The sequence below is a fragment of the Mesoplodon mirus genome (assembly GCF_964341445.2).
Source record: "Mesoplodon mirus genome assembly, chromosome: X".
Lineage (NCBI taxonomy): Eukaryota > Metazoa > Chordata > Mammalia > Artiodactyla > Ziphiidae > Mesoplodon > Mesoplodon mirus.
The window spans coordinates 21,957,602-21,985,547 of record NC_138981.1 but is presented as its reverse complement, the minus strand read 5'-3'; the positions used below and the strand labels follow the sequence as shown (position 1 = coordinate 21,985,547).

Sequence of the window (27,946 nt, the reverse complement as noted above, 5' to 3'; positions counted from 1 at the left end):
GGCCCCGCCCCCGGGCAACGAGGCCCCGCCCCCGCCCACGGCCGTGCTGCCAGGGTGCGGTCCTGGGGAGCAAGGTCTAGTCCGGCATCCGCGATCGCTCTCCCTCTCCCGCCTTCCATTGCCTCAACTTCCCTCCGCCTGCCGGCGCGCCGGGCCCGGGTCTGTGGTCACGTGCACGGCGGCGGGCAAGCGCCATGAGGCGGGTGGCGCTGCGGTAGGTAGCCGGGGGCCTGACGGGGCGCGGACCGGGGGGCGCCCACGCCCGCCCTCCGCGCCGCTTGCTGGCCCGGGCGGAAGGAGCGGGCTGCGGAGGGCGGAACTAGTGCCGGGGCTTTTGGGCAGAAAATAGGGCCGGGTGGGGAAGGGCCGCCGCCTACCGCGACCCCGCCGGCCTAGGGTGGGGCCCCGCGCCCCCCACCCCCCACCTTCGCGTGTTCCGGCTCGGAGTTTGATGTTAAAAGCGAAGCGGCACTTTAAGGGAGGAGTTGGGCGTTCCCTGAAATTCCTATCTCTTTGCTCATCAGGGGGGTGGTTTGGAGTTAGCCCCTTGTCAGAAAGCTAGTACTTAGGGTTGCAAGTTCCTTTTCCGGTCCTCTGCCCTCCTTTGCAGAGCGTTTTAAAGGTTGAGTGCTTGACTGACTTGGACTCTGACTTAAGTGTGGGTAGAGATTGCAGGGCACCTTTTGGGCTTGCTGGACCTCAGGACTGTGTGACCAGGGCCCCTGGTGCTGATTGCACTTTACTTTTACTGAGCGGCAAGGCCGGTAAGGCTAGGTGGGGGAGTGGCTTTGATTGGGCCCCTTTGACAAGGAGGATGCCTTTTTGTGTAAGTCATCATCCCAGCTTGTCCAGTTAAGGCGTAGGGCTTTAGACTCCAGCGCATGTCTGGCTCTCCCCCAACCTCCTTCACCGGAGCACTCCGGCTGTTCCAAGTTCTTTCTGCCTGGTTGGGCCCCAGGGGGCTCACCCCTGTTGCAGCTTCTGAATTCATCCCGCTATAGGTATGCCAGCCCCCCTGGTGTGGCCCACAGTGGTTCCGAGTGACAGTGATCCCCAGCAGTTCTCTTGGGGGCCCTGGATCTCTCTCATTGTCCCTGTGGACCTTGCTCTCAGTTGAAAAAGGTTCTCTGCGTCTCTCTGTCTCTCTTATTCTCTTATTTACTTCGTTATACTGTTTGAAGATGGGTTGAAGGTCATTCCAAGAAGAGCCACAGTTGGCTTTAGCTTGCATTGGACATGATGTGACAGGCCTTCTACAAGCTCCAGGGTTTGGTTCATGTGTCTTCTCCCAGGAAACCTTCCTTGGTCTCTCCTCCCCCCCAGTTTGGAAGTCCTCTGTCTTTGCCCTGAACTCCTTATAAACCTGTGGCTCGTTTCCCTTGAGTCCTGTTGAATCTTAAGCAGGTACTCCATTAGTGTCTAGAGAGAGAAAGAGTACATAAATGAATACAGACTGTCTGACATGATTAGGTTATTTGACTGGTGGGCAATCTTTGTACTTCTTTTTTCCCCCAACTCACAAAAGAGTCATCTGAATTTGTTTAGTCTCTAAATTGAGGCATTTCCCCAGAGTGGAGGGCATATGAGTGGCACTGCCTGTTTTTGTACTGAAAACTCTTCCCGGACACCCACCCTAAGCTTGGAACCCAGAACAGCTAAGACACTTACGTTCACACCTTTGTGCGACTTTTGTGACTCCCTTGGCTAGCCAATGGAGAGGTTGGGCTCCTTGGTCTCCTTTTACTGGAAAGGTTGAAAATCATGGAGTCCTAGGGCCTGACTGTAGGGGCCTCTTGACAGTTTCTTCTAAAGGCCTAGGGATTTGCTGTAGGTAAAACTCCTGAGGGCTTCTCAGGGAATAAGCCATTAACCCTGAGGTACTGAGGTGTTAAGCAGTGATTGAACCATTCCCCTGCTCCCTCCACCTCAGTGTTGCATACATAAAGGGAAGTAGCCTGAGATTGTGAGAAGAGCAGTTTCCTTACATGTATGGTGTGTATGAGGTGGGGACGGATTAGAAGAGCTGGGCTCTATCCAGTGTGCCAGTTGACTGGCAGGGGAAAAGTCATCTAATTCCTTTCGGCCTCAAGTTTTTTCAGGAGGTTGGTCTGAATCGCAATGTTTTAAGTCTAGGGGCCCATGGGGGTGTCAAAAGGGAGTGGTCTGTGAACCATCTGAAATAGCATATACCATTTTGTGTATCAATAAAAATGTATTCCCCCCCAACAACTACTGGGCACGAGGGTCCACAGGTTTCATTTGATTATCAGTAGGGATTATATCAAATTGTAGTGAAAAGTTACAATCAGCCGAATGTTCACAAGAGAATAGAAATTTATATACCAGTAATATATATATATTTAAAATAAATTTATGTATTTATTTTTGGCTGCGTTGGGGCTTCGTTGCTGTGCGCGGGTTTTCTCTAGTTGCGGCGAGCAGGGGCTACTCTTCGTTGCGGTGCGTGGGCTTCTCATTGCGGTGGCTTCTCTTGTTGCGGAGCACTGGCTTTAGGCGTGCGGGCTTCAGTAGTTGTGGCTCGCGGGCCCAGTAGTTGTGGCTCACGGGCTTCAGTAGTTGTGGCATGCAGGCTCTAGAGCACAGGCTCAGTAGTTGTGGCACACGGGCTTAGTTGCTCCGTGGCATTTGGGATCTTCCCGGACCAGGGCTCGAACCCGTGTCCCCTGCATTGGCAGGCGGATTCCCAACCACTGCGCCACCAGGGAAGCCCTAATCAATGATTTTTTTTTTTTTTTTTTTTTTTGCGGTACGTGGGCCTCTCACTGTTGTGGCCTCTCCCGTTGCGGAGCACAGGCTCCGGACGCGCAGGCTCAGCGGCCATGGCTCACGGGCCCAGCCGCTCCACGGCATGTGGGATCTTCCTGGACCAGGGCACGAACCCGCGTCCCCTGCATCGGCAGGCGGACTCTCAACCACTGCGCCACCAGGGAAGCCCTAATCAATGATTTTTTAAAAAGCACTCACATTAGGCCTTTGCTGTGTTACAGGGATATGTTTTCAAATTTATTATGGCAGTACGCAACCAACAGGGCTGCAGGACCACAGTTTTCCAAATAATTTGGCCCAAGTGTTTCTCTGTATTCATCAACTCCCTCTTTACTATCTCCGTTTGAGTCTCCATTCAGAGATGGTCCATTATAGTGCCTGGCTTATTTCCAAATTTCTGGTCATTTTTAACTTTTAGGGGAGGCTTTGGAGAAGCATGCCTTTCTGGAATAGAGTTTTTTAAGTATTTTTTTTTGGCTGCGTTGGGTCTTCATTGCTGCACACAGGCTTTCTTTAGTTGCTGTGAGAGGGGGCTACTCTTTGTTGCGGTGGGATCTTCCCGGACCAGGGCTCAAACCTGTGTGCCCTGCATTGGCAGGTGGATTCTTAACAACTGTGCCACCAGGGGAGTCCCCATGGTCAGGCTCTTAACCTCTGTATACTACACTGTTTTTCACTCAGGCAGGATGGGATGGTTTTCATCACTTTTCAGAAAATGCTGCTTCTTGAGGAACAAAACAGAAATGCTTGTATATATGTGTATTTACCCAAATATGTGAGATCAGTTTTACAGCTCCTATTAGTTTGTGATGAGTATTCACAGTATTTAGCCATTCAGAGTCAGATCTCATTTCTTATATTGGGATCATCTACTGCAACTATTATTATTGCTAATTAATGTATCGAGGGCATGATTTTTTTGCTCTTTCAGCTAATAGTAGCAATGGAAGATTTTAGCTTTTTCCAGTGTGCTTTTTAAAACCTGATATATTCAGTTGCACAACGATAGTTTCTGAGAAGGCAGAAGGAAGGACCACATGCTCTTGTTTCCTTCAGTGAGGGATTTGAACCTACAGAAAATACATAAAATGAAATAGTGAAAAAGAAAAAAGTTTAACTCATGTTCTGAGAAAATGCAAATTAGAAGGTCAAGAACAAGAAGACTGAAATATTAATTCACATATAAAAGTACATAAATGGAAAATTTATTGCGAAAAAATAAACCACAACTATGTAAGATAGAGGCTTGTTAGCTGTGTGATTGGAGAATAAACACAAAACCAAAACCCCAAACGCTTTAGGAAGCATTCCAGTCTAGTGAACCAGCAGGGATTGTATCAGGGCCAGTGTGATGAGTGGCTGGCTAAGGAGTTGAATTAGCCAGTGAGCATGTGCTGCTATTTTTGTGTTCTTTGCAGTTAGAGTAGTTGACTTGGTGAAAGGACCAGGATTTGTTCTAGTAGCACAAGTATCAAAACTACATGGAGATTTTACCAAATATTTTTACTCAGAGACTCTTCCTGTATGCTGTAATTCAGAAGAGAAATCTATAGTAAATTTGGGCTCTAAAGAAAATTTAAAATATGCTTTTTAAAAATAGGTTAGTCATCATTGGACCTGGCATTAGGTAGTAAGAATTTACTAGTCACTTGAGCTAGAATGAGTAAGAGTATCTGGGGTTCTCTACCTTTTCAATGCCTTGCCTTCTTCCACTGTGCTCTCAACAGATCAATTTGTCAGTCCCTGATACTATACGTGTGTTATCCCTAATAGGATAGTGTGTGGTTAGGAGTCAACAGTTAAGCAATAGTGAGCCAGAATCAAGTTAAACAACTTATTTTGGGAGAACAGTTTTGGCACATTGGGGTAAATAACTTTGACTTTATTCCATTGGGGAGTAGGAAATTTCTGCCTAGGTCCAATAAATACTCTCTTTGAGTAACTCTGGAAAGGGTTAATTCTGTTTTCAAAGTTGATTGACTTATAATTGGGTTTAGCTTATTTATTGAGGAAGTATGGTATGACAATAACAAAATAAATGTTCATAATTAGTTTACTCAGCTGTTTACCAACTTGATTCTGGCCTTCTGAACCTAATAAGAATAAATCCATTAAACCTGGTTGATATCTTTTATTTATTTTGTAGATCATTACCTAATTGGTCTCTGCTCTCAAGAAATGTTTACTATGATTGGAGAGATGATTTACGGAGTAGCCTCATATGCAAATATACATACACTTGAGAAACATGTAAAGACCCTATAAGACAGTATTTACTAAGGGTGTGGGATGGCTGAGTGCTCTGGAGGAGGCACAGGTCTTTGGGGTTGCCAGGGAAGAAGTCATGGAACCTTCTTGAAGCGTGTTTCATCTTGTTTTGTAGGCTTTGTACCCTGAGCAAAGGGCTGCTTGCTCCCAGCAGAGGACTGACTCAAGGATCTCAGAATCCCGAGAAACAGAGAGTCTTCCACATTCACGAAGGCAAGCATGGGTGTTTACCTTTTAGGCCTATGTGGGGGGGACAACCCTGCTTTATTTACGAAGCATGTAGATAGACAGTTTAGGGCAAATGAGGCATACTAAAGGTAGATCTTTCATAAACTTCTCACTTAGAAAATGACCAGGATAGCTTGGGGTAGAAATCACATACAGTACTTGAGCTTTGGTTCCTGGGAGCCTTGGGGATTGAGCTCTTTTAGTTAAATGATTTCTGCTTCCTTTGTGTAGGTACTGAAGTGGAAGGCATGGAAAAAAGAGATCTAATGCATAAGCAAGAGACAGGTCCTTCAGTTGTACCAACAAAACGCTCCTAGTCTATAGTTTTGTTAGAGGGACCCTGTTAATTGAAGTTAATTTCAGTAACTAATCCATATGCAAACTATGGATGTCTTTGTCAATGTAGGAATATTCATTATAATGAAAACTGGGAGTTGTTTAAAGGGTCCAAATAAATATATATGTATATATATAATTTAAAATTCTGCTTTGTTTCTTGGCCCTCAACACTTGCCTTTCTTCTTACACTGAATATAAACTAGTAATAATCATTTTATGTCACTGAGCATCAGTAGTCTGTGTACTACTTGGGATACTTTCTGTCCATTCTTTTATTCAAGGAACTCAGGAGGAAAAAAAATCAGAAATAAGACTAATTTACTAATGGATATTTTTGGTGCAGTACTACTCTATGATTTCATTGTAATTAGAGTTTGCACCTAATTTATGGTATATAACAATTGTGGGTGTTTTTGTTTTTTTCCTTTGGCCGTGGCTTGCAGGATCTAAGCTCCTTGACCAGGGATTGAACCCTGGCCCTGGCAGTGAAAGTGCCAAGTCCTAACCACTGGACCACCAGGGAATTCCCTATAACAATTGATAGAAAAATCAACCACTTTTTCATGAAAATTAAGATGTATGTTCATCTAACCATATTTGGTTTTGATCAAATATTTCGTTGTTGAAGGACCAAGGATTGCTATAGTTAATTTTCTGTAACCAGAATATGTATTTTAAAATGATAGAAAAAAAACACATGAACTCAAAACATTATTTAAAATCCTATAGATTTATTTTTTAGTATTGACTTACTACTGCTTATCTAATTTATTTCCCCTTTATCCATATAGCATGTTCACCAATACATGTGAATCATGGTGTGTGTGGTAATCAGTATCAATTTTTTTATAAGTGCTTAAATTTTTTTTCGCACTAATTCATTCTTGCACTTTTGGGCAATGGGCATTAACTAAACTTAAATTGCTTTTTTTTGCCTTTCCTTTTTTGCTTCATTTTTCTTGCCTCAACTTTTCTAACATTTAGGGTAGTATACATATATGAGAAATCAATTAGAGTGACTCAAATTTTGATATTAGTCTTAGTCCCGCTGCCTATAAGAAGATAGGCAGGGATTCTGTTCATAATATCTCCATCATAAAGGGACTCCTACCAACACTGATACAGCCCCAGCAGATGAATAATTGGAGTTATCCTTTTTTGCTTGTTTGTATAAATCCCAGTGATTGACACAAGGATATTCTTTTCTGCACTAAGGAGACAATAGTTGTTTCAAGTTTTCGGGAAGCAGAGGCCTGATCCCTTCCCTGAGCTGTTTGCTTTGTGGCGTTAAATGGAAATTCATGGATCTTTGAAGCTTTTGAGTGCATGAATCGCTTTTCATAGTTCTTGAGCTTGTTGCCATAATCCATTTCTCACTTTCTTTGTTTCATGGAATGACCTCTTTATTTTTGTTTCAGTTCGAGATAAGTTGCGGGAGATAGTAGGAGCATCCACAAACTGGAGGTATGTGCTCTGTGTTTATTCGTTCTTCTATCCCTAAGTGGTGTGCTAGGCTGTGTTTAGGCTCAGTTGATGGTCCCACTGTAGGAATGGGGGGAACCCTTTGTTCAGAAATGGGTTGAGAGGTTTTTTTACTTGGGGGAGAAGATCAACATTCCAACATACTCATCAGTTGATGCTTTGTTGTCATAAAATCATGTAATTTACATGTACTCTGCATTTTTCAAAGTGCATTCAGCAGTATTACCTCACTGATTCTCAGTGAAACTTGTGATGTGTTTATGACATATGTTCCTGTTCTTTTTTTGCACGTGATGAGATTGAAACTCAGACATTGAGTGATTGAGTATCAGGTTTGGGACTTGAACCCAAGTTTCCTGGTTTTTCTATTTCATGCACCCTGATTACTGCTTATTGTCAGGTCACAATTAACCAGGCCTCCCATACAATCTTTCTCTTTTCTCTTAGTATTTCCCTGCTTAAAATAGGATAATATCCCTCTTGGTGCATAGAATTTTGAGGCTAAAATGAGATAAAAAGAAAAAGCATAATAACAATAATAATCTATTTGGTATAAAAATTATCTAATGACTTCTTCTTATCTCTTTATTTGAAAAATTTCAATTTTCTGAAAAGTAGAAGAAATGAATACCTTTGTTCCCACTATCTGGATTGGATACTTATGAATGTTTTTCCAGATTTGTCAATATACATATACTGGCTAAACTATAAAGGTATCGTGACACTTCAGCTCCAGTTATATTCCAACACATCTCTAATAAATAAATATATTTTCCGATGTAACAAAATCAGCAGTCGTGCATCTCCAACAAATAAGGTATTCTCTTACATAATGAAATTGACAGTAATTCCCTAATAGCATATTATTTACCCATATTCAGAATTCCTCAATTGTTCCCCACATATCTTTTATAGCTTTTTTTAAAAAAAAAATCAAGATCCGGTAAACAATTGCATTACTGCATTTCGTGGTTATGACTCTTTAGTCTCCCCTAATCTAGAATAATAGTTATCCCTCCCTCCTTTTTTTTTTCCCCATGAGCATGATTTTAAAGAGACCAAGCCATGTGTCTTGTTAAATATTCCACATTCTGGATTTACCTGGTGCCATTTAACTTGTTTGTCAGTTCCCTCCCTATATTTTTGTAGGCTACACTTTTCTGGCAATAATACTTCATAACTAAAGCTTAGAAAGAGTGATATTGTCAACATTTTAGTTCCCTATCCCCTTGTCTCTCTCTTTTCTTCCACCTTAATCATCTCTTCTTTTTCTTCCCTTTCTGTCTCCTTTTCATATTCTGTTCCTCTTTACCTTTTGCTCTGCCTTCCAAACTTCTTTTGGATATACTCCATTTTCCCTCCTCTGTCTCTCCTTCCTGAAATTGAAGGCAGAGAGAGAGAGAGCTGGGGCACAGAGGATACGAGACTTGTCAAGGTGAGAAATGGGAATATGGAGTTCAGTGGCTATGTTGTTCTTTAGCGCAGATATATATATATATATATATATATATATATACGTACATATATTTACACTCTATTATGTCCATTTCTGTATTTTAAATTTCATTTCAAAGATTCTATTCTTTGAATACACTTTTTTTTGCCATACGCGGGCCTCTCACTGTTGCGGCCTCTCCCGCTGCGGAGCACAGGCTCCGGACGCGCAGGCTCAGCGGCCATGGCTCACGGGCCCAGCCGCTCCGCGGCATGTGGGAGCCTCCTGGACTGGGGCATGAACCCGCATCCCCTGCATTGGCAGGCGGACTCTCAACCACTGCGCCACCAGGGAAGCCCTGAATACACTTTTTGATGAGGGTGAATATATAGTTCGTTTGGATATATCTATATCACTTATAAGTGTATTTTTCTTATCTACTAGCCTGAGAAATTTTAACAGAAATTTTTGATTTCACCAAGTGGCAGGTAGGAAGGGAAGGAAGGAAAAGGAGATGAGGTAGGTCCAGACCTGCTATTTCCTCTTTTGGTGGTGTCTGACTGACCTGTATGTCACTGGAGTTGGGGGATAGCACTGTCCTATGTTTTATGAAGCTTGTGTCCTTTCTTTTCAGAGACCATGTGAAAGCAATGGAGGAAAGAAAATTACTTCATAGTTTTTTGGCTACGTCACAGAAAGGACTGCCACCTAGGAGAATGAAAGACAGTTACATTGAAGTTCTCTTACCTTTGGGCAGTCAGCCTGAATTACGAGAGAAATACTTGACTGTTCAAAACACTGTAAGGTAACACGGCACTATTTCTGTTTGTGTCATTTGTTTTTATTTTATTCCTTTCTTTATTACAACTTTGAGATATAATTCACACATCATACTGTTCACTTATTTAAAGTGTGTGATTCTCTGGTTTTTCATATATTTAGAGAGTTGTGCTACCATCACCATAATCAATTTTGGTAGATATTTATCACCCCATAGTGTTATTTTTTAAAGGGTGATCATTATGATTTTCATTTCATCACAGTTTTCTTTATTTCGCAGGTTTGGCAGGATTCTTGAGGATCTTGACAGCTTAGGAGGTACTGATATTTTAGTTTTTTTTTTTTTTTTTTTTTTTGCGGTACGCGGGCCTCTCAGTGTTGTGGCCTCTCCCGTTGTGGAGCACAGGCTCCGGACGCGCAGGCTCAGAGGCCATGGCTCACGGGCCTAGCCACTCCGCGGCATGTGGGATCTTCCCGGACCGGGGCACGAACCCGTGTCCCCTGCATTGGCAGGCAGACTCTCAACCACTGCGCCACCAGGGAAGCCCTATTTTAGTATTTTTAAACTGGTACTTACAGTAATACATTGAATCCTCTGGCTGGAAAGGGTCTTTTTTTTAACATCTTTATTGGAGTATAATTGCTTTACAATGGTGTGTTAGTTTCTGCTTTATAACAAAGTGAATCAGTTATACATATACATATGTTCCCATATCTCTTCCCTCTTGTGTCTCCCTCCCTCCCACCCTCCCTATCCCACCCCTCTAGATAGTCACAAAGCACCGAGCTGATCTCCCTGTGCTATGCGGCTGCTTCTCCCTAGCTATTTTACATTTGGTAGTGTATGTCCATGCCACTCTCTAACTTCGTCCCAGTTTACCTGGAAAGGGTCTTTTTATTCTTTAACTTGCACAGATGAAGATATTCTAAACGAGCAGAAAAAGAAGGGCATCTCCTACTTCTGAATTGTTATAATTATTTAATTAAATTTACTGAAAAGTTGCAGAGTACAAAGAGTTGTTCTTCCCTGAATCGTGTGAGTATGTTGCTGACACGATGCACATCACCCCCAAATATTTTCACATGTATTTCCTACAAACAAGGACATTCTCCTTCATAACCACAATATAACCCTCAAAATCAATAAATTAACACTGATATTTAGACAGTCTAATCCTCAGACCCTATTCAACTTTGGCCAGAGGTCCTTTATAGCAGAAGGATTCAGTTCTGAATCACATGTTGCATTTAGTTGTTGTGTCAGGGATAGTTCCTCAGTCCTTCACTGACTTTAATGACCGTGATACTTTTGAAGGTTATGGGCCAGTTCTTTTGTGGAATTTCTCTCAATTCGGGTATGTTTGATGCTTCCCCAAAGTTAGATTTGGGACTTGCATCTTTGGCAGGAGTGTCCACAGAAGGTATGCTGTGTTTTTATTGCATCTTAGCAGGTAGTGCATAATTCTAATTTGTCCCATTACTGTGATGTTAACTTTGATTCCTTGATGAAGGTGGTGTCTGCCAGGCTTCTTTGCTGTAAAGTTACTCTTTTCCCCTTTGTAATTAATAAGTACCTTGAAGGGAGGTACTTTGAGACCTTGTAAATATCCCATTTTTCATTAGACTTTTATCAATTACTTTAAAATCAGTATGGACTCAGGGATTCCTATTTTACTGAATGGATTGTAATATATTTCTATCATCTGTTTTGATGCTCAACTTGTCCCAGGACTGCCCTTTATTCTTCACGCTGGCGTCTGTGGATTTTTTTTTGCCTGTGTCCCCATCATTCTTTGAGCACTTCCTCACTTTCTGGTGCATCGTTTCTAGGCTCATTTGTACTTTCCCTGCCCTAGTCCTGGAATCAGCCAAATCTCTGAGGAGCCCTGATTCTTTTTAACGGAGAATGATATTTAGAAACCAAGATCTGGGTGCTGGGAGTTGTCATTGTTGCTGGGGTATCACTATTCCTCTGTGCTTTCAGTGGATGAGCTGGGGAATATATGCACGTACATGTACATTTACATCTATACCTGCCTGCCTGTATGTGTATTCCTTCCTTCCTTCCTCTCTCCCTCCCTCCCTTCCTTCCTCCCTCCCTGTCTCTCCCTCCTTACCTATCTACCTACCTGTCTGTCTGTCTGTCTATCTATCTATCTTTCGGAACCCTGGGTTCATACTGATAGTTCCAATTCTGATTCAACCACAGGTTCATTCTTAATTCCTCCCTTTTCATATTTGTAATTCCCTTCTCCAGCTGGCTCCATTATCTGTAGTACATTTACTTATTTGATCAGTTCCCTCGTATGTAGCCAATTTCATATTGCCGCCACCCCGAAACCCGCATGGATGCTCCCCTCACCTCAGTGGGATTCTGCTCCATCCCAGGTCCCCCTCCTCATTGTGCTCGGGCTGCGGCATGCTGGGCCATCGCTCTCACTGCCTCCCTGCGTATCTTCCTGACCCCTCTTGGGCTTCAGCACCCGACTCTGGGCTGTCTGTATTTTAAATATGTCTTGCTTGCTCCTACGTAATGGCTTTTGGACTGAAATGTTGGGAAAGGGTTTAAAAAAAAAGGCTCTAATAATCTTTAAAATAGAGACACAATCCATTGTTAGGCTCACGGCTAGCTATATTTTTCTTCAGATTAAATAAACCTGCTTTAAAATTCTTATTGGCCTTTTAAAAAAGAATCACACACACACACACACACACACACAAACACACACACACACACTCACTTGACTTCGGTTTACTTAGGTGTCCCTATATATACAAACTCCCCTGCCACTACCCTGTTTTTCTTCATCACCTCCTGTTGATGGCCAGTCCCTTTCACCTGTTCACTTGATTCTATTCCTTCCGTTTCTTCAAGGAACTTGCCTTATCACGTACCCTGAAGATATCTCCCTTATATCTCAAGCCTTTTCTCAACCTCACTTTTCCCTTAACTTCTAAACATATTCAAGGCTCTTGCATCTTACAATGAAAAATAGGTAAAATCTCCTTCCCGTATAACACTCTCCAGTTTTCTTTCTCTGTCACTTTAGAGCTAACTTTGTGTTCTGGCTTCTGCTCCTCCCTGCCATTGTCCCCTTTACTGTGTGATCTCATGGGTGCTTCTCAGGGTTTACCTGACGCCTTTGAAGCTCCTCGTGATGTCGAACTCACCCTTGGGCTTTGGTGACATTTCCTCCTGCGTCTCAGGCTGCTACTTCCCAGTCTCCTTTGTCGATTCCTCTTTCTCTGTTGATCCTTTAAATGTCGCTTATCTTCAGGGTTTTGTCTGCTGCCCTTTTTGTTGTTGGTGTCTGCACTTTCTCTATAAATAATCTTCAATCCCAGTGCTTCAGTTGCTCTCAGCATGTGGAATACTTAAGAAGCTACATTTCCTGGCTTGCTTTGTGAGTTGCAGACCAGTTTGTCCTCCTCCCTACTGGCCATCTTCGTTTGGATGTGCCGTGGATGTCTCAAATTCAACATGTTGAAAACAGTCCGTTCTGCTGTTCCCGTGCTGTATTCTCTTTCTCAGTGAATGGTACACCATCTTCACTCGTGCAAGTTAGAAACCTGAGTTAATTCAAGTCTTGTCAAGCCTGCCTTCTTCTTAGCTCTTGGATCTTTTCTCTTGCCTTCACTTCCACTAATGCTGTGGAAGGTCAAACACTTAGGATATCTTTTCTGGGTACCACAAGTTTTTTGAATGGAGTTTCTTGCCTTTCGCCCCTCATCCCCCCAGTACATCCTTTAGCAGGTGCATGGATGAAAGGGTTTATTGTTACTCAACAAATATTTATTGAGCACAGACCCCGTCCTGAGGGTTGATGATAAAAAATTTGTTTTTAATAAATTTATTTATTCTTTTATTTTTGGCTGCGTTGGGTCTTCGTTGCTGCACACGGGCTTCCTCTAGTTGCGGGGAGCGGGGGCTACTCTTTGTTGAGGTGTGCGGGCTTCCCATTGGGGTGGCTTGTCTTTGTTGAGGAGCATGGGCTCTAGGCGTGTGGGCTTCAGTAGTTGTGGCACGCAGGCTCAGTAGTTGTGGCTCACAGGCTCTAGAGCGCAGGCTCAGTAGTTGTGGCGCATGGGCTTAGTTGCTCCGTGGCATGTGGGATCTTCCCAGACCAGGGCTCGAACCCGTGTCCCCTGCTTTGGCAGGAGGATGCTTAACCACTATGCCACCAGGGAAGTCCCGATGATACAAATTTGAATGAATCATAGGGCAAGCAGGGAGACCACTATAAAGAAGTACAGTACAATTTTAAATGAGTTGATATTTGTAAGATACATAGAACCAGCTTTGCACCTTTAAATGCTTGTTAAAGTATGGAAAGTACACAGGTAACGACAGGGTGGTGTAGGAGCTGAGGGTGATACAGGGAAGGAGGGAGAACTCTGAGCCAAATAATAGCTTCATGATTAGGAAAGAGTCAAGAGGAAAACAGGTAGCCGAGCCCTTGTGATTTGTTTCTCTTTTTTGAAGATGTCTGATGCTGTCAGACTCATGTGCTGGGGTCTTTTTCTGATTTAGGCACCGTGTCTCTGTTGAGTGGTAATAAGCCACTTGGCAGGCCTGAGCTTTGGGCTTTAGTTTCCTCACCAAATCTAAAATTGAACAGTCAGAGTAGAGGATTCCCAGATCTCTTCAATGTATAAAAAAGTCTTTGGTTCTAGGAAAAGACCACTAGTGGAATATGGAGGATTGGGTCTTCAAAACCAGATAAGACTTTTTATGGATTTCAGGGAGTAAATTGTGAATGTTAAAAAATAAATTTGCTTTTCCTTTATTTGGTTCTCTTCTATTTTCCTACAGTTCTTATTTGCTACATGCACAACAAAATTCATTCGGCTAGGATGTCTCCTTTATCGATAGTTACAGCCCTGGTGGACAGGATTGGTAAGTGATATTATTTTCTAGACATACTTAGAATTTTTAGTAATTACAAAATATTATTGAGATTAGAGGAAATGTTTTCCTTTTATGGGGGAATTTTTATGTATATATGTGCATATGAAAATGTCTTGATTGCAATATACCAAGATATTTATTATAATTATCTTTGGGTAGAAGAGTTTTGCATGATTCCAGTTTTATTTTTTATATTCTTTGCATTATCTAATTTTTCAAAAATTATTTTTGAAAAATTATTTTTAGTTTTGAAGACAAAAAGGAAATATAGTGGAATTTGCCAAAATTTCAAATGAAATTGTCCTTTTACAGTATAGAACATTGGAGTATGGTTTGGGCTCAGGTTGATTTTTCTGTTTTGTAGATATGTGTAAGAAGAGCTTAAGCCCAGAACAGGACATCAAGTTCAGTGGCCATGTTAGTTGGGTTGGGAAGACGTCCATGGAAGTGAAGATGCATATGTTCCAGGTGTGTCTGCACCCAAAGACTGCCCCCTTGTTCCAATACAACCAGCTAGTCTCAGTGAAAGAAAAGCTTATTCACCTGTCTATCCATAGACAGATATGTAGTTCACCCATTTATAGAAAAACAATTCAAGTTCACGTCATACAGATGGTGTGTTATTAATATCCTCCTCCTGGACAAAGACTGACACGTAATTTGGTGTTTATGCTTACTGTTTATTACTTTGAAATCATATGCAGCTCCATGTTAAGGTACTTGTTTCTAGTTTTGCCCCAGAGAATTTCCCTACAGTCTGAGTTCTGTTAAGCATGAATGGGATTGGTGACTGTTAGTTTCCTAGGGCAGCTGTAGCAAAGTACCACAAACCATGTGGCTTAAAACAACATAAATTAATTGTCTTAACAATTGGGAGGCTAGAAATCCAAAATCAAGGTCTCAGTAGGACCATGCTCTATCTAAAACTTGTAGGGGAGAAGTCTTCTGTGCTTTCTTCCTAGCTTCTAGTGGTTTGCTGGCCCTTTGGCATTCCTTGGCTTGTAGTTGTAACACTTCAATCTCTTCCTTCTTCATCACATAGCATTTTTCTCTTGTGTGTTGGTGTCTCTTCTCTTCTTTTATTTATTTATTGGCTGCGTTGGGTCTTCGTTGCTGCATGTGGGCTTTCTCTAGTTGGGGCGAGTGGGGAGCTACTCTTTGTTGCAGTGCATGGGCTTCTCATTGCGGTGGCTTCTCTTGTTGCAGAGCATGGGCTCTAGGCGTGCAGGCTTCAGTAGTTGCAGCATGTGGGCTCAGTAGATGCGGCATGCGGGCCCCTAGAGTGCACGGGCTTCAGTAGTTGTGGAGCGTGGGCTCAGTAGTTGCAGCACATGGGCTCAGTAGCTGTGGCTTGCGGGCTCTAGAGCACAGGCTCAGTAGTTGTGGTGCACAGGCTTAGTTGCTCTGCGGCATGTGGGATCTTCCCGAACCAGGAATCGAAACCGTGTCCCCTGCATTGGCAGGCAGATTCTTAACCACTGCGCCACCAGGGGAGTCCTCTTCTCTTCTTATAAGGACATCAGTGATACTGGATTAAGAGCCCACCTACTCCAGTGTGACTTCATCTTACCTGATTACATCTGCAGCAACCCTATGTCCAAATAAAGTCACGTGCACAGGTACTGCGGGTTAGGACGTCAACATATCTTGTTGGGGGACACAGTTCAACCCATAACAGTCACTGAGATTACTACAGCAGTTAGGAACAGCCTCTCTAATGAGCAAAACTCAGAATAGCTATTATAAAGAAATGAAGAAATTTGTCAAGAAAAAGTACCTCAAAGAGGATAATAGTACAGAAATCAAATAATTCAGAGTATGTTCAAGATTTCATTGTGAAAACTTACTTAAGAGTGGCTTATTCAGTTATGTCAGGGTATTCAGTGGATCTGTCATTCAGATACATTTTTTTCTATTATGGAATTATGAAGCATTTCATGTTTTGGAAAAAGCCTGAAGGTTGCTCTGCAGTAATTAAAGTTATTTGTCAAAATAGGTAAGTAGTTTTTTATTTGATGCTGTATGTAAACAGTTGAATTTTTTAACTTCCATGTTGCTGTAACTGACAGTAATACTGCTTTTAAAGCAAATATTGTAAAGTTGTTGGGGATGCTGCTCTGATTTGTTTGCACCTTTTTTTTTTTTTTTTTTTTTTTGCGGTACGCGGGCCTCTCACTGTTGTGGCCTCTCCCGTTGTGGAGCGCAGGCTCAGCAGCCACGGCTCACGGGCCCAGCCACTCCGCGGCATGTGGGATCTTCCCAGACCGGGGCATGAACCCGTGTCCCCTGCATCGGCAGGTGGACTCTCAACCGCTGTGCCACCAGGGAAACCCTGTTCGCACCCTTTTTTAATCTTCATGGTTGATGCACAGTGGATTCCTGGCATAAGACCTGCTTTCTAAGGAATCTTGGACAAATAGGTTGAAAAAGAGATACAGGAATTATTGGGAAGAGAGAGCCAGTGAAAATCAGTGCCAGAGGAGTACAGACATTTGTTTTAAATTTGCATTTCTCATTGGCCATTTTGATTAATAACTCACGGCTTGAGTGATCCTTTATTCTAGAGAGGGAGCTTGGCAATAGGTACCCTGCCTCTGGTTTGGCTGAAATGTAAGTTCAAATCCCAGCTCTGCTGCTTATTAGCCATGTGACTGTGGGCAAATTTCTTGCCTTCTCTGAGATCCTGTTTTGTTATCACAGTAACCACTAATCAAATGTTGGCAATTATATTACTTTATCGTCATTACTATTGAGGTGGTCCCAGATCTCTTCTAGGCTTGACCGTCAGACCTGCCTTTTGGGGTTCCTGTTAGATCTCTCTTCCGAGTGTGCTCTCGCTACCTCAAGTCCAGTGTGTTCCAAACTGAGTGCATCAGCTTCCTTTCTGATCCTGACCCTCCTCCGGTTTCCCCTTTGCCACCCTCCCATTTCTCCCAGCTCCAAACCTTTGTGAAAGCTTTAATTTTTTTTCCCTTTCCTGTGCAGCCTTTTGCCAAGTCTTGCGAATTCATCACCCACAGCTACTCACCAGAGTCCTTTCTTCCCCTTCTCCTTGGCCTCTGTGTTTCATTCAAGCCCTCATTGCCTCTTGTGTGAGTACTTCAGCTATCTTTTAATTACTCTGCCTGCCTCTCATCTGTTCTCTCTCTGTTAATTTTACACATTTCTTCCAGATAGATCTTCCAAAGCCAATCTTCAATCACGTCTCTTCCCTTCCTAAAACCCTTCCGTGACCATTATCTGTGGATCAAAGTCTAAATTGCTTTGACTAGTTAGGATCTAAGGTGCTCCATAAACTAGCACCAACCTACCTTTGCAGCTGTATTCCCTCCAACTTACCGTTCACACACCTTCTTGGAGCGCACAGCTGGAGACCTTGAGCGTCCTAAGAGCAGAGAGTTGTTCACCTTGCATCCCCGGTGCTCAGCACTAGTGGATGTTCATTGTAATACACTGGGACGTAAACAGTAGGTGAGCGGATGAGCCTCCTCGCGCACACTTCTCCCTTTGCCGGGGATTCCTTGCGCTCAGGCTCTGCATATCCATATTCCACCTGTGCTTCTGGGTCACTTCATGCTCGAAACCTTCCCTGATCTTTTCAGCTCATAGTACCTGCTCCTTCCCCATGCCTCCTTCCCTCTGACCTTCTCTCCTGGTACCTGCTGTCCTCTGCCCTGCAGAGCTGTATGAACGTCTTTTTTCTTCCACTCGACTATGTGCGCCTCAACAACAGGATCCGGGTGTGAGTCACCTCGGCCACTTCCTGACGGCGTTCATTTAACGTTGACTTAGCAGTGATTTATGGAGTGCCCCATCTGTGCTCGGTGTACAGCAGTGAGCAAAGCAGAGAAAGTTCCATTCTCTTGGAGTTCACACTCTAGTAGTGCTCAGTAGTTAGCTGCCTCAGTTCATTCGTCGGCAGTTGGCAGCCATTGATCTGGTATCTGCTGTCTGCCAGTCTTTGTGTCAATTGCTGGGAAACAAATGAGAATAAAAATGGTCTTTGTTCTCAAGGAGCTCTTGGTGCAGTAGGGAGACAGACACATAAATAAATGATTATGATATAGTAAATTATTACGCACTATTTCTCAACAGGGACACTATTGGCATTGTATGTGGGAAAATTCTTTGTTCTGCAGCACCGTCCCCTGCCTTGTGTGCTGTTTAGCTCTTTGGTTACCCCTCACTGCGCTAGTAATGTCCCCCAGCTCATGTGACAGCCATCACTAGCGCTGCACATTTCCAGATGCCCTCCGGGGGGTGACATCTTCCTTGCTTATGTTGAGAACCGCTGTCAGGAGAGGACTTTGTTTCCACTTAGGTGGCAAACAAAGGAGGCAGTGATGAACTCTGCCTGGGGAGTAGGGCTGGGGCCGGGGAGGGGAGGAGTGTCTTGAGGAATCTGGCCCTGAGGAAGGCATCTGGCAGAGGCCTGGAGGGGAGGTGGTCAGGTGACAAAATGGGACATTTCAGGACCTCCAAGTTGTTAGCTGTGGCTAGAGAAAGGAATGCAGGCATGCCAGGAGTGTTTGGTGAACACCTAGAGTGGAATCTGGGCTCTGTGGTGGAGGCTTTACATAGAATGCCAGTAGGCGTAGACCAGATGCCGGGGTAAAGGAAGACCTCTTGCAAGGTTTGAACAGGACAGGGAAATAGTAAGATTGGTGAGACTCTTCTGAAAGTCGAGGGGGAAGGCTCATAACGGCCTGAACAGGTAGTGGTGATGAGGACTAGTGTGGGTTTGTTGAGGATGGAACTGTACCCTCAGGTTACGATATGACTTGATGATATGACTCTCCTGGAAGTACAGACTTCTGTTCTTCTGTACTTCTGTACAGACTTCTGTACTGAAAAAAAATACCTTAAAATCTCAATGGCCTCTGCATCGTAAATATTTAGCTTAATCCACAGAATTCTCATTGATCTTACCCCTTCTTGGAAGCCCCTGTGCCAGGCTAAGGAAACAAACACATCCTGGTAGTTGGCACACTCAAGTTCCCTGAAAATAGAAATGTCTCGGAGAGCTATGGGAGGTCCGCCTGGTTGTGTGTGCCTTTGGGAGGACAGGTAGGCCAGGAGAAAGCCAGCGTTCTGCAAGATGCGGGACGCTTAAATGATGATGATGCACAAGGTCCCGCCCGTGACCCTTGCCCTTGGGTCCCAGTCACTCACAGCTCCAAGGCCCATAGTTTGTGCCCATCCCAGCACTTCTCACCCTGTGCACTGTTTGGGTTTTTGGGTGTCTCTCTCCTCCGCTAGACCACAGACTCTTTGCTCTTGCTGCCTTTTCCCCCCTAGAGCCCAGTTGTGTGCCTGGCATCTTAGCAGATGGTGGTTAGTGAAAGCACTCGTCCTCTTTTGCTAATTTCAGCCTCTCCCGAAGCCTGTGATATCAGTTAGGATTGTAGTAGGTTTTCCCAGTAAATGCATTTCTTTCTTTCTTTTTTTTTTGGCAGTACGCGGGCCTCTCACTGTTGTGGCCTCTCCCATTGCGGAGCACAGGCTCCGGATGCGCAGGCTCAGCGGCCATGGCTCACGGGCCCAGCCGCTCTGCGGCATGTGGGATCTTCCTGGACCGGGGCACGAACCCGTGTCCCCTGCATCGGCAGACGGACTCTCAACCACTGCGCCACCAGGGAAGCCCAGTAAATGCATTTCTTACATCTGCATTTTCTTTCCTTTGTTCTCTAGTTACACGACAATGAATTTTCCCCTGTTTTGGATGCGACATTTGTAATGGTGGCTCGTGATTCTGAAAACAAAGGGTAATTGTGGTTTTTTCCTAATTCTTTATTTTGAAAAATATCAAAGATACGTAAAATTGAAGAGAAGACTTTAATAAATTTCTAGGATACCATCACCTAGACTTAAGAGTTTTAAAATTTTGCCATATTTCTTCTTCTGTTTTTTTTAAAGTATATTATTTTCTTTATAATATTTTAAAGCAAATCCCAGACATAATGACATTTCACCTCTAAATACATCAGTGTAGAGCACTGCTTTAAAAATGAGGCTATTTCCTTAAATAACTACATTACCATTAGCACACCTAACAAAAATAATAGTAAGTCTTTAATATAGTCCAATAGTTCATATTCACTTTTTCCCAAATATCTTTTTTTTTTTTTTTTTTTTTTTTTTTTTTTTTTTTTTGCTGTACGCGGGCCTCTCACTGCTGTGGCCTCTCCCGTCGCGGAGCACAGGCTCCGGACACACAGGCTCCGCGGCCATGGCTCGCGGGCCCAGCCGCTCCGCGGCATGTGGGATCTTCCGGGATCGGGGCACGAACCCGTGTCCCCTGCATCGGCAGGCGGACTCTCAACCACTGCTCCACCAGGGAAGCCCCCCAAATATCTTTAACGGCTTATTCAAATCAGGATCCAAACCAGGTCCACATATTATATTTGATTTGTATATCTCTTAAGTCTGTTTTTTTTGTTAACAGCTTTATTGAGATATAATTGACATACCATACAGTTCACCCATTGAAAGTATACAATTTAATGGCTTTTAGTATATTCATAGAATTGTGCAGTCTCTTCAGTCTGTTTTAATCTGGAATGGTTGTGTGTCCCCACTGTCCCCTTATCCTTTCATATCATTAACTGGTTGAAAGCCCAGATTGATTGTTCTTTACAGTGTCCCACTTTCTGGATTTGTCTCATTGCTTCCTTGTGGTATTTTGTTTTTTAACTTGTTTCACTTTCCCTAGTATTTTCTGTAAATTGAAGTTAGGTCTAAATCTTGATTAGATTTGAGTTCAGCGTATTTGGTGAGAGCATTTCGTAGGTGATGATGTCTCTGTATCTCATATTGTATCATGTCAGAAGGTATAGATTGTCCCACTCATAGTAATGCTGAGATTAGTGTGTGGGTTCAAGTAGGGGCACACTGTAATTTTTGCCTTGTGTAGTTCAGTTTATCCTCTTATGATCAGCAATAATCTACAGGTGTAGTACAGTACAAGGTGTATCCAATGTATCCAATCTTATGAACAGCTAGTTTCCCATCAGTCTTCCTCCAGTGCTTTTAATGTCTTTTGCTGATCATTGCTTTTATCATTTTCATTAGGGGATGTAAAATGATTCTCAAATTCTGTCATTTCTTTCTATATTTATTAGCTGGAGATCTGTAAAGAAGAGTTTTCCCTTATCAACTAGGGCAATTTGATTTGTAAAGGAAAGTTAGGATCAATGTTTCATTCTTGCTTTTATTTACACATTTACTAGCTAGTGATGACATAGTTTTTCTACTATTTTGCTTTTTAAAAAAGTATCATTGTGCATTCATGGATTTTAATATAGTAAATGTGTTTTAATAAATTGCAGCCATTGTTCTTCCTGTTTCTCAGAGTGAACATCTTTGGTCAGTGGGAACTCCTTTAAGTTGGTTGCTGTGATAAGCTATTTTGACATTTCCTAGTTAGTCTTTGATAACTTCCTGCTCTCTGGTACAATGAGATGTCTTGGACTCATCCTGTATATTTCCTGCCCCAAGGCTGGAATCAGCCATTTTTCCAAGGAGTCCTCAGGTTCCTTTTAGTGGAAAACTGGTATTTAGACACCAAAATCTGGGTACTAGAACTATACGTTGTTAATAGTTTGTCATGTTTCTAGGCCTTTTCAGTAGACAGGGCTTGGATATATGTTGAAAAGCAAACAAAAAACCTCATAAATTTATAGTCATTTCCAAGTCCAGTTTAACTGTACAGACTTTAACACTTTATCTTTTTTCTCTTACATTGGATTCTTGGTTCCCTAATGCCAGTTACACCCAAGGCATTCCGACTGGGAAAAACTATTTAATTATGTGTGTGGGAGTGGGGTGGGGGGGGAACGTTACAGGATTGCTGTTTGTACAGGATGGAGTCTAGAGGCCTATGGGAAGTCTAATTTGTTTTAGAAACTTGAGTTAGGAGTCTGCAATGAGAAATCCCTTCTGCTGCATGGAAAGCTGACTTGGAAACCCGACTTAAGATTAAAAAAACCCCTTGGTGACTCTGATCCGAGCAAAGAATCCACCCATCTTCTCTAGCTCCTCTCAGCAGCTCCAGCTGACCTGCGGCTCCTAGGGGCTGCCCTGGGGCTCCTTTTTCAGCACTGAGGGCGTTACGTAAAGCTTCTCTCCCAGCTGATGCATTCTAATTTTCCAAACTGCCATTTCTGTACTTTTGTTTCCGTTTTTCTTTCATCCAACCTTTGGATTCTACCACAGTGAAGTACTATCCCTTTCTCAGTGTTTTATTTTGGAAAATTTCACATCTACAGAAATGTAGAAAGAATAATGCAATGAGCACCCATATGCCCTTCACCGAAATTCTCGAATTAACATTTTACCACATTTGCCTTACTCTTGTCCTTTCTCAATAAATACAAACATATATACTTTTACCTCTGGAATTGTTTCAAAGTAAGTTTGAGATGACTTTACCCTAATTCAGCAGGCATCTCCTAAGAATAAGGCCATTCTCCTACATAACCTCAGTGCCTTTATTATATCCAAGAAATTTAACGGTGATACAATTATATTATCTAATATATGATTCATATTCAAACTTTGCCAGTTGTCCCTAAAATATTCTTTATAACCTTTTCCCCTGAGTCACGGTCTGATTAAGGACCATATATTATAGGCGGTAATCATGTTTCTTTAAATAATTCCCCTTAAAATAATCCCCCTGCCACTTTCTGTCTTTTAAGACATTGACTTCTTACAATTTTTTATTGAAATATAGTTGATTTACAATGTTGTTTTAGTTTCAGGTGTACAGCAAACTGATTCAGTTATATATCTATATCTGTATCTATATCTATACCTATATTCTTTTTCAGATTCTTTTCCCATATAGGTTATTACAAAATATTGAGTATAGTTCCTTGTGTTATACAGTAGGTCCTCATTAGTTATTTATTTTATATATAGCAGCATGTATATTTTAATCCCAAACTCCCAATTTATCCCCCTCCCCCAGTTTCCCCTGTGGTAACCAGAAGTTTGTATTCTATGTCTGTGAGTCTATTTCTGTTTTGTAAATAAGTTCATTTGTATCATTTTTTTTTAGAGTCCACATATAAGCGATATCATATGATACTTGTCTTTCTCTGTCTGGCTTACTTTACTTAGTATGATAATCTCTAGTTGCATCTATGTTGCTGCAAATGGCATTATTTCATTCTTTTTTATGGCTGAATAATATTCCATTTTGTATATATACCACATCTTTGTTATCCATTCATCTGTCAATGGACTCTTAGGTTGCTTCCATGTCTTGGTTATTGTAAATAGTGCTGCAGTGAACATTGGGGTGCATGTATCTTTTCAAATTATGGTTTTCTCCAGATATATGCCGAGTAGTGGGATTGCTGGATAATATGGTAGCTCTATTTTTAGTTTTTTAAGGAACTCCCATACTGTTTTCCATAGTGGCTGTACCAATTTACATTCCCACCAACAGTGTAGGAGGGTTCCCTTTTCTCCACATCCTCTCCAGCATTTATCATTATTATTATTTTAAAATATTTATTTATTATTTACTTATCTTGGCTGCACCAGGTCTTAGTTGCGGCATGCGTGATCTTTAGTTGTGGCATGCGGACTTCTTAGTTGCAGCATGCATGCGGGCTCTAGTTCCCTGACCAGGATCGAACCTGGGTCCCCTGCATTGGGAGCTTGGAGTCTTACCCACGGGACCACCAGGGAAGTCCCTCCAGCATTTATTATTTGTAGACTTTTTGATGATGGCCACTCTGACTGGTGTGAGGTGATATCTCATTGTAGTTTTGATTTGCATTTCTCTAATAATTAGTGATGTGGAGCATCTTTTCATGTGCCTTTTGGCCATCTGTATGTCTTCTTTGGAGAAATGTCTATTTAGATCTTCTGCCCATTTTTTATCGGGTTGTTTGTTTTTTTGATATTGAGCTGTAGGAGCTGTTTGTATATTTTGGAGATTAATGCCTTGTCAGTTGCATCATTTGCAAATATTTTCTCCCATTCTGAGGGTTATCTTTTCATTTTGTTTATGGTTTCCCTTGCTGTGCAAAAGCTTTTAAGTTTAATTAGGTCCCATTTGTTTATTTTTGTGTTTATTTCCATTACTCTAGGAGACAGATCCAAAAAGATATTGCTGCAATTTATGTCAAAGAGTATCCTGCCTATGTTTTCCTCTAGGAGTTTTATAGTATTGGTTTTACATTTAGGTCTTTAATCCACTTTGAGTTTATTTTTGTGTATGGTGTTAGAGAATGTTCTAATTTCATTTTTTTTACATGTAGCTGTCCAGTTTTCCCAGCACCACTTATTGAAGAGACTGTCTTTTCTCCATGTATATTCTTTGCCTCCTTTGTGATAGATTAATTGACCATAAGTGCATGGGTTTATTTTTGGGCCTTCTATCCTGTTCCATTGATCTATATTTCTGTTTCTGTGCCAGTACCATACTGTTTTGATGACTAGTTTTGTAGTATAGTCTGAAGTCAAGGAGCCTGATTCCTCCAGCTCTGTTTTTCTTTCTCAAGATTGCTTTGGCTATTTGGGATCTTTTGTGTTTCCATACAAGTTTAAGAATTTTTGGTTCTAGTTTTGTGGAAAATGCCATTGGTAGTTTGATAGGGATTGAATTGAATCTGAAGATTGCCTTGGGAAGGCATTGATATTTTTGAAGAGTCCAAGAGTCCAGGTTGTCTTACAGAATGTTCTACAACCTATATTTGACTGTTTCCTCATAATTAGAACCAGGTGAAACATTTTGGCAAGTGGCCGTATCCTTTTACACTGTGAACTTTCTAGTGTGTAGATAAGTCTGTAACCAGAAGACTCCCCTAACTGTTCAGAGTTCTTATGTGAAGCAGTCAGTAAGTGTTACCCAAAATGAACACCTTCAGTTTTTATTAGGTAATGGCATGTCTTAAAATTTTTCTTTTCTTTTCTTCTCTTTAGGCCGGCATTTGTAAATCCACTCACCCTTGAAAGCCCAGAGGAAGAAGAGCTCTTTAGACAAGGAGAATGTATATTAATTTGTTCATAATAAGATACAATTTAAAAAGCACATTAACTGTACTGCAGAGGAGATTATTTAAGAGTATGTATGGACTCCTCATACCAGTAAAGTGTCCACAGAGTCCATACTTTGAACGGTTTTTATTGATGATACAATATTAAGTGAAGTAATTTGTTTTCTCGCATTTAATGAAATGGGAAATGTATCTTAATGAGATAACTGCTGGTTGGGGCTGTAGGTCAAGGTGATTATAAGTGGTCTCACACTGAGCAGACATGATTTCCATCTGAAAGCAAAAAATCACTGAAAGTGTTATGTAGCCTCAGCAGCCTTCTCTGGGATAGATGTGAAATTTCCAGTGGGCTTTTCAAAATCTGGAAATACTGCGTTCATAGGATCCAAGGCAGCCCCAGTTGGCAACCCAGTGCTGTAGTGTGGCCCTCCTGATCATAGCTCCTTATTGTCTCCTGTTCCAGTGAACAAGGGGACAAGGGTCGCCTTCAGCTCCATGTCATTACTGAAAATGGCTCCCACTGCTGAGGAGAGGACAACCATACATGAGATGTTTCTTAACACGCTGGATCCAAAGTAAGTTCGGACGGTGAGATTCCTGTTTGGGAAAGCATGTAAACCTTGGCCTTCTCCAGAGCTACACTTGCTTGAACATTATTGGGCATTGTTTGCAAATATTTTACTTTTCAGCAGCAAAACCATGGCATTGACAGGGTTTACTCAATCTCCATTTGTACAGGACTATAAGTTTTCGAAGTCGAGTTTTGCCTCCTAATGGAGTGTGGATGGAGAACTCAAAACTGAAGAGCTTGGATATTTGCCACCCTCAGGTATTGGAATTTAGTGAAAAATCTTCTAAACAGGATAACTTGGACTCATGACACTCATCTAAGAGTTGACACACCTTCAAACTGACCTCTGTTCTATGGCATTGTGAATTCCTTTGTTCTACAGATTCAGATCGTCACAGGGCTTGTATTTATTAATATTTATTTTATGTCCTGTAGGAGCGGAACATTTTCAATCGAATCTTTGGTGGTTTCCTTATGAGGAGAGCATATGAACTTGGATGGGCTACTGCTTGTAACTTCGGGTGAGTTGGATTTAAGGTAGTCTTAACTCCTGAGAAGCTGTTTATACTGCCTCACTCAGTGAAACATTTTGGACCTGTCTGGATGTGTTTGGGAACATATTGTGTTTTTAAATAAATGCCACACTGGTACCAGGTGGGTTTGATCTTTATTTTAGAAGGCTCTCGCTCTGATGTTGTCACTTAGTACATTAAATGCCTGCTGAGAAAAGGGGGTGATGATACGCAGAAGGGAAAAGATGATTTAGGTACTGATCTGGTCACAGTGTCATCTCTTACCATCTGGTATGGTTATTCCCTCCTTCTCTAGGTTTATTCTTTGATCATTTAAAGTTTGCTTCAGCTGATTGTCAGGAAAAAACTAGAGATCATCTGAATTTTGCAGTTAACCCCAAGTACTGTGTTTTCCCGATAGTGGTTCCCGACCATTTATAGTCGCTGTGGATGATATCATGTTTCAGAAACCTGTTGAGGTTGGATCATTGCTGTTTCTTTCTTCGCAGGTAGGTGTGTGATGAGAGATGAAATACAATTTTTATTATTTGGGCCTAGAAGAGAGGTTTTTATATTCTAAAGCCACTGTTTCTCTTATGACTGCTTTCTTCCCCCTTCCTAATGCAATTAACTAACTATGGTGTCCATAATCGCTTAGGTTTGCTTTACTCAGGGAAATTACATTCAAGTCAGAGTACACAGTGAGGTGGCCTCTCTACAGGATAAAGAGCATATGACCACCAATGTCTTTCATTTCACGTTCATGTCGGAAAAAGAAGTGCCCTTGGTTTTCCCCAGAACATATGGAGGTAAGTGGCAAATGACTGCTTGTCCCTAACGAGAGGAACTTTTAAAGACATTTCTCTCCTTTTAAATTGTTGTAGGAAGTACTCTGATGCCCATCAGCCCTAGAGCATATCTTTAGGGGATTGTACTTCTGAGATTCTGCAGCCCTGAAGGCCAGGATGCCTCATGGCATTCAGGTGGCCATTGCTGCTCTGCCTGCCTGGCTGTTGTCTGAAGGGCCAGTGTCAGCTGCAGGCAGCCACTGGTGGTCAGGACCGGTCCAGCCAAAGGGCCGGAGTCGAGGCACTCCCTGGCCCAGCAGCACATGCCTGGTGCCAGTTTTGAATTTTCATTGCTGTCCCAGTGTTCCCAAGTAGTTTTGTGTTTGTATAGTGATTTTCTTAGGTGCTGCATGTGTCTCCAGAGCTCTCTCTCTTATATTCCAGAGTCCATGTTGTATTTAGATGGGCAGCGGCATTTCAGCTCCATGAGTGCACCAGTGACCTTGAAAAAGGACTGCCTCATCGAGCCCTAGGAAGACTGCGTTTGTTAAAGGCCAGTGCCCCACAATGACATGGTTCCTGATGAAGGCCTGAGCAAGTGTATTGCTCTTAGTGTTTATTCTCATCCTCCATAGAGAAGAAGGATGTATTCAGCTTTTAGGTTGATCAGAAAAGTAGAATGAGAGAATGGCTGGGTGGGGCAGAGGGGGAAAGAATTATTGAATAATAAATACTTTCAAGACAAATTGTGAACCTACCACGTTTCCTCCTGTCTAGTCAGGAAATGAGGGCTGAATGCCTTTTTATGTGACTGGACACATTCTTTTCTTACACA

At 42.3% G+C, this 27,946-nt stretch overlaps 1 protein-coding gene across 2 annotated transcripts; it reads left to right on the top strand.

Moving 5' to 3' along the window:
* Positions 1 to 27,857, top strand: ACOT9 (acyl-CoA thioesterase 9). Of its 2 annotated transcripts, XM_082610717.1 has the most exons (15): positions 1 to 214; positions 5,171 to 5,268; positions 7,041 to 7,086; positions 9,174 to 9,344; positions 9,600 to 9,637; positions 14,133 to 14,216; positions 14,593 to 14,696; positions 19,920 to 19,993; positions 25,167 to 25,234; positions 25,704 to 25,815; positions 25,979 to 26,069; positions 26,247 to 26,332; positions 26,745 to 26,832; positions 26,982 to 27,132; positions 27,556 to 27,857. In XM_082610717.1, the coding sequence occupies exons 1-15, from the start codon at positions 195 to 197 to the stop codon at positions 27,642 to 27,644; spliced, it is 1,320 nt and encodes a 439-aa protein (XP_082466843.1). In that variant the 5' UTR covers positions 1 to 194; the 3' UTR covers positions 27,645 to 27,857. The 2 variants fall into 2 exon arrangements, with proteins under 2 accessions (XP_082466843.1, XP_082466844.1); XM_082610718.1 differs by lacking the exons at positions 1 to 214; positions 5,171 to 5,268 and adding an exon at positions 6,409 to 6,440.
* The last annotated feature ends 89 nt before the right edge of the window (positions 27,858 to 27,946 follow it).

Bases quoted from the DNA above. Each gene is read 5' to 3' on its own strand.
- ACOT9 (XM_082610717.1), top strand. From the start codon at position 195: ATGAGGCGGGTGGCGCTGCG. The intron at 9,345-9,599 runs GTAACACGGCAC...TTTATTTCGCAG, and splicing joins ACTGTTCAAAACACTGTAAG to GTTTGGCAGGATTCTTGAGG. The intron at 26,833-26,981 runs GTAGGTGTGTGA...ATAATCGCTTAG, and splicing joins TGCTGTTTCTTTCTTCGCAG to GTTTGCTTTACTCAGGGAAA.